This window comes from Gouania willdenowi, chromosome 3 (genome assembly GCF_900634775.1).
Source record: "Gouania willdenowi chromosome 3, fGouWil2.1, whole genome shotgun sequence".
In the NCBI taxonomy this organism is placed as follows: domain Eukaryota; kingdom Metazoa; phylum Chordata; class Actinopteri; order Blenniiformes; family Gobiesocidae; genus Gouania; species Gouania willdenowi.
Window position 1 is genome coordinate 23,396,696 of NC_041046.1, and position 13,297 is coordinate 23,409,992.

Sequence of the window (13,297 nt, forward strand, 5' to 3'; positions counted from 1 at the left end):
CAATAGAAACAAAGCCAGACAGGGTTTTGAGGGTCATGTTGGAATAGCAGTGCAGTGACAAGTATGACTGCTTATAAACTGACTGATTCCCAGTAATTTTTTATTGCATGCATGTCACACACGCACACATGCAAATCATTATCTTTGCCTTTGGTCAAATCTCTATTTCAACTTCTCATTGTGTTTTAGACATTTTTTTTTAATATATTTGAATTGTTTTGCAAAACTACTACATTGGATTTGACTTTTTAGGATTGATTAATAAAAAAAAGCTCTCCTTATTCTTAATATTGATGACTAAAAGATTATCACACACTGTTTTACTTATGCTCTGTTTAGTCACAGCTGCTTTGTAAGGCAGCCAATACTACCTTGATCAATAGAAGTCCCAAAAGCTGCCAACCCTCACTAAATCTTTCATTAAAGGAAAACTTAAGCCCCTTAGCTAAAAATCTCCTCGAAGTGTTATGGTCCATTAAATGAAAACATGGTCAGTAACCATGATGTAAAGTATGATGCATGTAATTAGTGCAATACATATTCTACTTTGTTTGGGAATACGCAGCAATGCAAGTGCTGTCCCTGTGGTTCAGACCCTCTTTGTCCCATTTCAGGGTCGTGGGGGTCTGCCATGGTCTATCTCCGACTCACACTAGGCACTAGGCGGGGGGTCCCCGGGTACACCCTGGACAGGGCATCACTACAATCTCAAATATAACCATGAAATGTTGTGTGTATGCATGTGTATGCCTGTACATGTGTTTGTAAGAGAATTCAAAACGTGAGAGTGCTATACTTAAAACATTGCATTTTAGGTTGATTTTTAAGAATGTTTGTTGTGCCTCTGACTATTTCAAATACATAAATTGTGCTTGATGCCCTAAGAGTGATTCTTAATGGAAGAAAAAAACTAAACAAATGCATGAGCTGCCCAAAGGATTTTCCTCTATTATTGAATCAAGCAAAGGAAATTAGGTTCTTGAATCATGGGAAAACCTAATTTATACCTTTCTCACAACTCTTTTTTTTTCCCAGTTCAGACTGACATCCTTTTTGTCTGTCTTCTTACCTCTTTTTTTGTCTCCTTGTTGTTTGTGTTTGTATGCACTTCTCATCTGTCCTCTGTCCTGTTTGCACTTGCTCTGAGGACAGAAATTTAAAAGGATCTATTTTTATCATTCTTTTTGTGTGTATAGTTTGGTGTTTTGCTCAGCTGTATAGATCCTCATTAGTAACCATTTTCAATGCTCGCTTCCATTTTTTTCTCTCTCTACCTTTTTTTGGATTCATCAACCTTTGAAAATGTAAAACAAAAGAAGAAATAAATCTTTCTAAAACTCATGACATACAGAGTCTGAGAGCATGTTTCTTTACAAATATATCTAATCTCTTATTTTTTATTTTTTGGTTATTTTGCAAAACATTTTCTTTTTTTGCAGGTTGTCAGGATTCATGCTGCCTTCCCCCATTGTCAGCAGTGGCTCCATATTGGCCCTGTGGTTTACGACAGACTTTGCTGTGAGTGCACAAGGCTTCAAAGCTGTGTATGAAGGTAAGGTAACCTTTACAACTTTCAATAACATTTTTAAGGATGACGTCATCTAAAAAAGGAAAATAGTTCTTTACTGATCTTTAAATCAAGCTGGTTTACTCCTTTTTAACTTATAATAACATATCTCTTTCAAATTTCTCTCAACTTGAGTAAATTTGTGTATCTTTGCTTTGAGTTCATGAGACTGTCTGTTCATGTTCTATGTTGTTGACCACTGACTTATAGCCCAGAGCTGAGTTCTGTTGTCAATACATAAGCGGGACTACATTAAAGACATATGATAGTCAAGGAATTTTCAGCCTGTTTACCTATGTGTCTTATATGCATGTGATAATTGTGATATACCCCTTTCATCATCTGTGTGCCTCTTTGGAATGTGACACGAGGGCTTAACTTGACCTTTGGAAGAAGCACATTCAAACACACACATGCACAGTGTTCCTTTACGCTTATATAACAGTTTATCCATGAATCATGAATTTTAAATATCAAAGTGAAACTCAAGAGGCAAGATCCCAAGATACACAGATCGGATCCCCAGAATGAGTGCATGTGCATTTGGTTTACTTTTATCAGAATTTTTAGATATAGGTTACTGTACATAATTGTGTGTATCAGTCATCCAAGAAAGAGTCTCAGGTATGAAAAACTGGACAGCACCAGGCCCTGACATGATACACGCCTACTGGCTAAAGAAACTCACGGCACTCCATGAGCACTTGGCAGCATGAGAGATGGGAATCACCCTGAATGGCTAACCAAAGGGCACACAATCCTGATCCTGAAAGATCCCTCAAAGGGTACAGTTCCATCCCACTATCGACCAATAACCTGCCTCTCCACAACGTGGACGCTCATGTCTGGCATCATAGCGGCTAAGATAACCGGGCACATGGATCAATACATGAGCACAGCTCAGAAGGGAATCGGTAAAAATACCAGAGGTGCCAAACACCAGCTCCTGGTTGACAGAACAGTCACTAGAGACTGCAGAACCCGAAACATTAACCTGCCTGGATTGATTACAAGAAAGCCGATGACTCAATGCCACATTAGATTAAGATTAAATTAAATCGGGCTTTCGCCTTTAATTGGCCATGTAATGTTAGTACATTATTGGAATTTGTCTTCTGCACTTAACCCATCCCTGAGGAGCAGTCGGCAGCCATTTTGCGGCACCTGGGGAGCAGTTCGGGGTTAAGGGACTTGCTCAACATCCCACAGTGACGGCCCCGGTGAGGCTTGAACCGGCAACCCTCCGATTACAAGCCCAGCGTCTTTAACTAGGCCACCACTCCCCTTAAGAAAGTCCTACTATACACTGCAGGATCTTGATTGTGACCCACTATATATATTTCAGTGCATTTTGTGCGATGTAGGGCTTCCCCTGTATTGGCCCGGTTATGACCTGTCGGCAATACATACTTGGATCATTGAATGCTTGGAGCTTACAACATAAACAGGACTCTAAGAGCCTTCATTGCAAACTTGATAAGGTTGTGGAAAGCCACCCTTGAGTCCATTGGCAAGCCACTTGCACAAGTTTCCATCAAATGTGGCATCTACCAAGGAGGCGCCCTGTCCCCACTGCTGTTCTGCATAGGCCTGAACCCCCTCAGCCAAATAATCAACAAGACTGTCTATGGATACCGACTCAGGAACGGGGCCACCATCAGTCCCCTCCTCAACATGTGTTACGACCCCCTCTAGGATGTCATGTCAAGGCTTGAAGGGCCGCAACACAAAAAGAATGCCACACAGAAATCAAAGGTTTATCAAAAGTATTTATTAACAAAATCTTAAAAGTAGCAACAGAACAAACTAAAAGGGACTGGAGACACTGGCCAAACTGAACAAAAGTAGGGAGGACACTGGGCCAACCCTATACAGGGCCGTCATCCCAGCGCCCACCCTCTAAACTACAAGAACGTACAAAGAACTAAAACTACCTAAAGACAAAAACAGGACTACCAGAAATCTCCACTCCAAACTAAAATAACAAACTTATGAAGATTGCCATTGGGGAGCTGAAGAACTCTCCCCACGTCTGCTGCTGGTCAGTTGTTGTGCCTCCCTGCTTCTGGTCCTCTCAGCCCTTTATACAGCTCCTCCTTCTTCTCCTACCTGATTGCTGATGTGAGTCAGGTGTGTTAGGAGAGAGAGGAGGAAGGGCAGGCTGAGAGGCCATGAGGCACTAGCCGTAACAACATGGATGACACCAAGCTGTACGCTAAGAATGAGTGAGACATAGACTCACTGAGCCATACCACCCAGATCTACAGAACAAACATTGGAATGTCATTCAGACTAGAGAAGTGTGGTCGGATGGTGACTAAGAGAGGGAAGGTAGTCCACACAAAAGGGGTCTCACTCCCAGAAGGAACAATAGCAGACATCGAGAACAGTTACAAGTACCTCGGAATCCCACAAGCAAATGGCAACCTCAAAGAGGTGACAAGGAAAGTGGCTATGTCCAAATACCTCCAACAAATAAGGCATGTCCTACGAAGCCAGCTCAATGGCAAGAACAAGTCCTGGGTAATAAACAGCTACGCCCTGCCAGTAATCAGATACCCTGCAGGAATAATAAACTGGCCAAAGGATGAGATACAGACTGCATATGTTAAGACACGAAAGCTCCTAACCATGCACGGAGGGTTCCACCCCAAAACCAGCACCCTGAGACTGTACGCTAGCCGTGAGGAAGGAGGCCGAGGACTAGTGAGCATGAGAGCCACTATCCAGGATGAAACATTCAAGATCCATAAGTACATCAAGGACAAGGCTCCAACAGATGACGTGCTCAGTGAATGTCTCAGACAATGGGGAACAGAAGATGAGGTGCTGGAGGTTCCGTCATGGGAGGACAAGCCCCTACATGGGATGTACCACCGAAACATAACTGAAGTGGCGGATATCAGGAAATTGTACCAATGGCTAGACAAAGCTGGACTGAAGGACAGCACAGAGGCACTCATAATGGCTGCACAGGAGCAGGCCTTGAGCACCAGAGCAATAGAGGCCCAGATCTACCACACCAGACAAGACCCCAGGTGTAGACTGTGCTAAGAGGCCCCTGAGACAATCCAGCACATAACTGCAGGGTGTAAGATGCTGGCAGGGAAAGCTTACATGGAGCACCATGACCAAGTGGCTGGCATAGTGTACAGAAACATCTGTGCAGAGTATGGGCTGGAAACCCCAAGGTCAAAGTGGGAAACACCTTCAAAGGTGGTAGAAAATGACAATGACTAGCTAAGATCCTGTGGAACTTCCAGATACAGACGGACAGAACGGTAATGGCGAACCAACCAGACATTGTGGAATGTCAACATCAGGAAAAAGGAACATGAGAAACTAGAAAAATACCAGGGGCTCAGAGAAGAGCTGGAGAAGTCCTGGAGAGTGAAGGCATCAGTGGTGCTCGTGGTCGTCGGGGCACTCGGGGCAGTGACCCCCAAACTGGAAGAGTGGCTTCAGCAGATCCCAGGAAATACATCAGACATCTTGGTCTAGAAAAGTGCAGTGCTAGGAACAGCAAAGATATATATATATATATATATATATATATATATATATATATATATATATATATATATATTGGAACCTATTGGGGTGGTAGATTTTTCTTTCACAAGCTTTTGTCTTCTACCAGAGGCCTGGGAGTTTGAAGGTACTGCACAGTATCTTCGCTGTTCCTAGCAATACACACTTTAGGTCTTATGCTTCAGATGTTGTTCCTGGAAGTTGTGGGAGCCACTCTTTCCAGTTTGGTTGTCATTGTGTGAAGTGCTCCAACTACTATGGGTACCACGTAGGCTATAATATTCCACATCTGCTCAGTTGTACATTATTCCACCCACTTGGTTGTGTTTCTTCGTGGAAGCGGATTCTGCCTGAATCTGAACAGCTACCTTCGACGAACGAGTGCGTGCCTTCACTGCCTTGCACTTTTGAAACTCGGAGGAACCACTCACGTTAGTTATTCTCTTGCGCATATTTTGTGTCAACGTATTTTTTGTGTCAACGTCATCAATGATGTTGACGCGTTGTCACGGCCCTATATTGTTGTTGTACTGTGATTCAGCTTGTTGGTCTCAGTGATGGTGTGTTAGGATGGTATGGCAGCATTCATATCTTCGGAAGATGTCTTGATGGTACTTATCTACTTAGCTTTGGTAGTTGTCAGGGGTGCCAGGATTCCATTGTTCTATATGGACATTTTCATTCCCCAGGTTCAGTAAGTGTGTTTGTTGCCTCAAGTGTCATTAAACATACATATGTTTGTGTGAACACACATGCATTAGTGGGAGTTTGACGTGTACTTCTTCTGTCTTTTTTCATCTTCTCTCAAAGTCCTACATCTGTGTACAACAAATGCAATTGATGCTACAATATAAATATATATTTACAGTACATATATACAGTAAATGACATTGTATTGATTTTCCATTTATTAAATGCCGTCACAAACAATAAAGAGCACAAATGTATATGTTGCTGAGTTTTTAGTTATTGAGGAAAATGAAACGATATTTAACGGTAATTAAAGAAAGAGTCCAGAGTATTTCAGCAAAATACTGTAATTGTTTGTATGCTCTCCCAGAGAAATCAATATGTATTGAATATTGCCATTCTGGTTCAATTGTACATATCAAAGTATCATCTCAAGGGGAGGATGGGGGGTTGGGGCCCTACACAATGGTTTTGCTCCCCGGCCCAGAATTTCATAGGACCGGCCATGATGGAGTATATAATCAGGTGATATTTTCAGTATACTTTACATACATTGTTTCTTCAATATGGGCTCTATACTCCCATGCGCGTAAGTACAAAAAGCCACACAATGGCGCTGCTTTTGGCTGCGCGCTATACTCCCCCATACTCAAGTCAGTCACTGCGTGCCTCCATCGAAGTTATGCACTCTGGGTAGAGCGACCCTGAAATGTGGGAGTTACCATTCAAATCTAGCCTAACGCGTATTCTCCCGTCTTCTTGAGTTCTTTTCCTCTTACGCGCTTCTGAACCTGGTATAAGTGCAGCTCCCCATGAAGCGGTGAAACATTATATTGCACTAGAAGTACAGCCTTAGTTGCAATTGAAGCCACACGGACTCATAATATTGCAGAAGAAACTCCCAGAAAGAATCTATCCAAACTGACACTGTCATGCTGTCATGGGGGTGGGTAGAGTCACACAAGCACGCCAAAGGATTGACCATCAGCATTTCTAATATGTTCACATTTACCAGTTCTAAACGGGACAAAATCTGTTACACTGAATTTGAATTTATCCGTATCGTCCACTCCTTGTCCTGGAAGGGGGTGCGTCGTGGAGCTGATCAGCTGTGTGCCGCGGTGTGTGCTTCAGCTACTGCAGCTTGTTACAATGAAACTCTGACAGACGTCGGACTGATTTCAACTATTTTAACACCGTGTATAACATAAAGCCACAGTTTGATTTACTTCAAGAGTAAATAACGTGAAACGTTGATGACAGATGATGATGATGTCGACTAATGGGTGCTGATCATTTCTGAATGCAGGAATGTATGAAGTTAATAAAATCAGGTTTTCTACACAAACAAACTAAAGGTGCAGTCCGTAACTTTCAGATCCCTCCCTCCCGTCCCTCTCTGCTGCTCTCTGTCTGAGCCAGAGATTTTAACTGTGGCTCAGACAGAAAAATGTGTCTGATCTTCACCCTGCAGTAATCTGAACAAATCAACCTGTTACATTGTTTATTAATGAAGGTGTTTCAAATTAAAAGTGCGCTTTATCATTTTCACAGATTTCAATTTAAATAAATTAGGAAAACTCCATGTTCCCTGATTTCTAGACAGCCCAAAAATAATGACATCATGGCCCAGTCCACCTTCTTGGCTTCAAACCACCTTCATTCACAGACTATGCACTTTTGTTTGACTTACGCCTAGGGATGTAACGATTAATCGTATGGCAGTTAAAAATCGATTCATAGGTATCACGATTGACATCGGGCGCTATATATATTTATCCCTTCTCTTGTCCAGCAGTATACGCGGCGGGCAGAATCTGCTACTACTTTCTTTCTGGCCGCTTTCTACTCTTAAACATGTTCATAAATGATTCCTTACCCCTTTAGCACCGAAAGAATATCTGTACTATTACGTGAATGTCTGTAAAAGTTGCGTTTTTCTATTAGCTCTGTCTGCTAGCATAGCATCTCTTCTTCACTGCAAGAATTTCTGCATGCCAACCGACCACTGGGTTACCAGTGCCCTCTGCTGGTCCAGACAAATATCTGACGTAAATCAGTGCAATGACTGTTTTTTTTTTAAGTCCAATTGTTAAGGCACGAAATACTTTTTCAGTTGCACTTTTAAAAAGAAAAAGAACTATTATGCAGTTTTGTATTGTTTACTATAGAACCAAAATTTCAATTAATAGGCTTCTTCTTCATTTGTATTATTCCTTTATTTATTTCATTCAAGATTTATTTTTTGTTAAATTGCATTGTTTTGAATAGTTTATCAAATTTTTTGATAATGAAAAACAAAAGGAAAATAATACAGTATTTTCTATAAAATACTAAATAAAATAAATCGTGAAAGAATCGTATCGTGAACCCAGTATCATGAATTGAATCGTATCGGGAGTTGAGTGAATCATTACATCCCTACTTATGCGCAGTAGGCGTGTCAGGAACCTAGACTGGAGAATACACGCAGGAGAGAGGTGTGTAAAAAAAGCGCTTTAGTCCAGACCAGAGAATAGGGCCCTATATGATCATCACTATGCCATCATCAGCACTGTTACATTCAAAGAGTAGAATAACTAATCTGTCATTGGTTAGGAGCATTGGGATGACATTTGTGCAGACCTGAATGTGGGAATTTTGTCACTCACAATTTTTTCATTTCCCTCAACACACTCTCCATCTGTTTCTCCTGCAAGAGAAAGTGTCATGAAATAATTTGAAATATGCATAATTTCAATGCAGCTGCTTCTGATCAGGATTCAGACCAGCAACCATAGAAAACAGTATGGATAAAGCACTATGTTACATGTCTACATGGACCCGCTCTTCGTATTGTCTTTTGAAAGTGAAAACTTGCATTGATGTATGCTCTTGCTTAGCATGTATTTAGCACCCTTGATGCCAAGTGTTGGAAGTTATAAATATTTAAACTTTTAGCAAAAGCCTGCTTGGCCTAAGATGAGTTTTCAATTGTTACTTAGCAACAAGAATCCCTACCAGCATTACCCTTGAGCTTTTGAGTGCTGCTACCTGTAAAAGGAAACCCAATAGACGTAAAGCCCTGAGTTCATTGATTCCAGAAGGGACTGGATTGTTTGGTGTTGCTGCAATGTGGAAAAATAATTATGTCAGTGTTGTTTTGATGTTTATGATTACCTGTACTAAATAGACACTGTCCTGCATTTGGTAGATGTCTACATGTGCCGACACACCTGAAGCCAATAAACTTGTCAATCTGTAGCTCAGCAGAAAGTTTGAAAATGATATATATAGTGTGTTTGAACATTGTGCAACAAAATTTCCGGTTTCCAATGTTAACCAATATCAATATATAATCACACCCCCTCCCCAACACATAAGTTTAGGTCAAATAATATTCTTATCCATAGAAATTATAGGTTAATGCTACTTTTAATACAAAGCCCCACTGGATGTATTCTGCAATAAACATAATGTGTGCAAAATAAGAATACTTATTTAACTTTAGTTATGGAAAAAAAATCATAATGATTTTTCAGTATCTTTAGAAAAACCGTCACATGTGAAAATCAATATTACACTTAATCTCTAATATTGGGCATAATATTGATAGGTTGATCTCGCCAATCTCTCACTGAGCTTCATAAGGAAGTCACCTGAAATGTTTTTCCAATAGTCCTAAAGGAATTCCCACACAATGCTGATCACTTGTTGGCCTTTTGCGTTCACTCTGCCGCCTATTTCATCCCAAACCATTGCTATTGGGTTCAGGTGATTATGCGCCCAACAACGTGCATACGTCAAAATTCACGCCAAAATCCTGATGTTCAGAAACTGGAGTGGGCGTGGAAATGTGCTTACATACGTTTCTACATAGCTGATGCTTTAAATTCTAAGGATTTATTAAGAACACTACCAAACAAATATAATACATGAACCTCTGAGCTGCTGTTGACATGTATCATTCACAATTTCTTTGTGAGTTACAGTTTTGTTTTTTGTTTTTTATCTGTCTAATCTAAGTCCCCTCCATGTTGTACACTACCTGTCAAAGCTTTGTGCACTGGGATGTGCTTACAGGTGATCAGCTGTCCTCTGAGTAACAGACACTTACTTCTCAGCACTTTAATGCTTTTAGCCCAGCTATCATTAGCAGACACACGCACACACACACACACACACACACACACACACACACACACACACACACACACACACACACACACACACACACACACACACACACACACACACACACACACCTACACACACACACACACACGCCTACACACACACACACACACACACACACACACACACACCTACACACACACCTACACACACACACACACACACACACACACACACACACACACACACACACACACACACACACACACACACACACCTACACACACACACACTTCAACAGACTGTTGTGTTCACAACGACCAACCGGTGCGATGTGCACGGAAAAGGACTTCACTTATAGAGGCTTTAGAACAAAAGCGTTTTCCACTGAGTCACATTGACCTGTTACACATTTCACAGCCTGTTTGATGGAGGACAGAGACAAACATTCAGCCTGATGTGCGCGATCAGAATGTCACATTTTGCTATTATTATTAGGAGTATGTAGTATTTTCCGTCTCTCCTTTAATCCTCTTCCCATTTCTTAACACACCCAAAGTCAAGCATTCAGCAAACTGTGTGTTTATATTAATTCAAGTATCGTCACTGTTGAATCATTTCCCTCCTATGTTGCTGTCAGTGTAATAATGTTAAAAAAATCTCTTCTTTTCTGTGTTGCTGGTGGTAAGAACTCAGGCTTTTCGGATGACGCTGAGGGGAATCCCTGGTTCCGATCTTGTTTCAATATGATTTGCATATGTAAATGTGGGCATGGACATATGTGTCACTGCAGGGTGCTATGGTAGCCATGCTGGTTCAGTGTGCCTTCAGTGTCACCAGCAATGCACCCTGCACCATAACACCTCGTGCTCCATGCTTCATGGTTGTAAACTTGCATGTAGAAATCATCCGTTTACCTTCTTTGCTTTGCACAGACACTGTGAGACAAAAGCACAGAGCACACATTCGTCTGGGCTTGAGTGTGAGGTGTTGAAAACGGAGGCTCATTTGCGTGCACATTTGGTTATACAACAGGACTACTGTGGGATTTACGAAACATTTGTATTTGACCAATCCTAGCAAACAAATGATCTGGTGTGGATAAATCCGGCGGCTGAATTTGATCGTCATTAACTTGTGACGCCCTTCTGTTGGCATCTTCACATCTGAGGTGGAGCAAAACAAAGATGTGCTTTTTTGACAGTGTGGAAACTGGAATTAAAGTTCACTGAAATGCTCTGTGGAAGAGGTTCATCTGCCAAGCTGGTGATGTCTGCCCCCCTGTGTGCGCTGCGAGCAACTTTACAACAGATATCTTCAGGAGACACATGGAAAGTCCACACACTTAGGGCAATAAATATCACAGTAAAATAAATTAAGGATCGAAGCAATGCCTTAAAAATGCCTTAAATTGGCCAAATGTTGTCCCTTGTCCCTATTTCATGTATATTTCATCACATTACCCGGAATCACCCTAACCCTAGCACAATTATAAAAGTTTAAGGTACATTTTACATTTACAAGCATGAATGAGGTCCTATTTCTTCTATACAGCCCCGAGTGATGTGGTGTACAGAGGAAATAGGACCATAGCAGTGCTGTGTCCGTGCATTGGGTGAACTATTGTGCTCCTGCTTGGACTGTAGCAAAAATTACCATCAGGGTTATACGCTATTCCGTGGATGGAAAACCAAAAAAGTGGTGTAAGTAATAATGTGGGCTTTTTTTTTTCCCAATACATTTTGTTTAGTTTAATTTGTTTTAATAATCTGTTTTGATCTGTTCTGAATGTATGTCTGCTTCTGCTCCAATGAGAGCTGAGGTCTGTTTAATATTTATTTTCAGTCTCACTCAGATTTTGCTGTGCTGAACCACAATTTCACACACTCAGAATTGAGAAGACAAGGTCAGACCTGACGCAAGATTTGATCGTGACGTATACGTTCACTTCAAAATGTATTCACGCAAGCTTTGATTAAATTCCAAAGCTTGCGTGAATATGGTCGAAAACAAAATGGTTGATAAATTAGGGACCATGCTGTGTCCAAACTTTTGACTGGTTGTGTATACATTGTTTTAGGAGATGAGAAAACTATTTTTGGCACAACACTGCCCTCTGCATGGTACAATGGAAAAATAAATGTTACGTTGCATTGCAAAACTTGCTTAATGTGTGGGCATTTGCCAAAATGTGCGTGTACCGTACATATAAATGCAGGTTTTCCCCTTTTAAGTGCTAGCTTTCTCTATTGCTGTGACTCTCCCTGTGCGTTGTGCACACTGGGGCAGAATCCATTAGGAATACTTTTCAGAGCTTCCAAATCTTGCTGACTCGATACAGGACTTTGCATGGATTGTGATAATAACCCTGTAGCAACCAACTTTAAGACGAGATGCCAAAAGATCACAGCCTGCTGTTTAGGGACTTTGGGTGTGTTGGACATAAGAAAGATTTATTCATCCAGCTTCTCCAGTGCCCCCAGTTCAATAGTTTTGTTTGTAGTGAGTTTTTCTTTACCTAATCTCATAGGGCTGCACAGTGCATTACAGATAATTTAGTACAGTTTTTGTTGTACTAAATGAAAATGCTTTTACAAAACCATTTCACAGGTTTATTTTTTCTATTGAAGATAATTTAGATAATGATCATTCTTGTGACAAATGAGTGTTTACTAAAAACTACGTTTGGCAAACATTTATATACTGTATTTGCTAACATAGTGCCACCTAGTTAAAATCGATTCAGTTATGTGTTAGAGGTGTGCATTTTTACTTGTTTTTCAATTAATAAAACTGGGACAATGTGTTAAAGCTACAGTATGTATAATCGTGAGACTTGCATGGAATGAAGTCACGCGTCTCTTTTGAATTATCTGGAATCCTCATCAATGCACACAATTGTGGAGCTCTCTTAGCAACTTTTGTTCTCATTAGCGTCGATGCGTCATTGATTACGTCGAGGCGTTGTCCCGGCCCTCGTCCAGATGTCCTGCCAACAAGGTTCTAGATGTTTCCCCACTCCATCACACCAAAAATGTACTTCAAATGTATTATCTACCTTCTGTTTGTATTGAGATTATTTTTTCTGTATAAAGCACTAACTCACTAGGGCTCCTGCGGTGAGGGCGGTCTCCCGTCCCCTTGCGTTGAGCAAACCAGGTCAACCAGTTTCTTCCAAAGCTGGAGGTCCTTTGCCAGCAGCTCTGCGTCCTCCACGGCAACTTTGTGCTGTCTAGTCACCCGCGATGATGTCGACCCATCATGTGAGGGGCTTGCCTTGTGGCCGTCTCCAACTTGCTGCCCTTGGGACTGAGCATTTGTATTTCTTAATCAACTGTCTCAAACACCTTTCCTCACCAGTTGTCATATCATGTTAACTTTTCACACTGCAAACAA

The 13,297-nt window shown here is 41.2% G+C and overlaps 1 protein-coding gene across 1 annotated transcript in view; it reads left to right on the plus strand.

The window, feature by feature from the left end:
* LOC114461190 (CUB and sushi domain-containing protein 1-like) overlaps nt 1-13,297 on the plus strand; it is a 478,378-nt gene that overhangs the window by 172,919 nt on the left and 292,162 nt on the right. Inside the window, exon 3 of the mRNA XM_028443085.1 lies at nt 1,440-1,552. Within this exon, the coding sequence (XP_028298886.1) occupies nt 1,440-1,552 (113 nt within the window). The remainder of the gene's footprint in view (nt 1-1,439; nt 1,553-13,297) is intronic.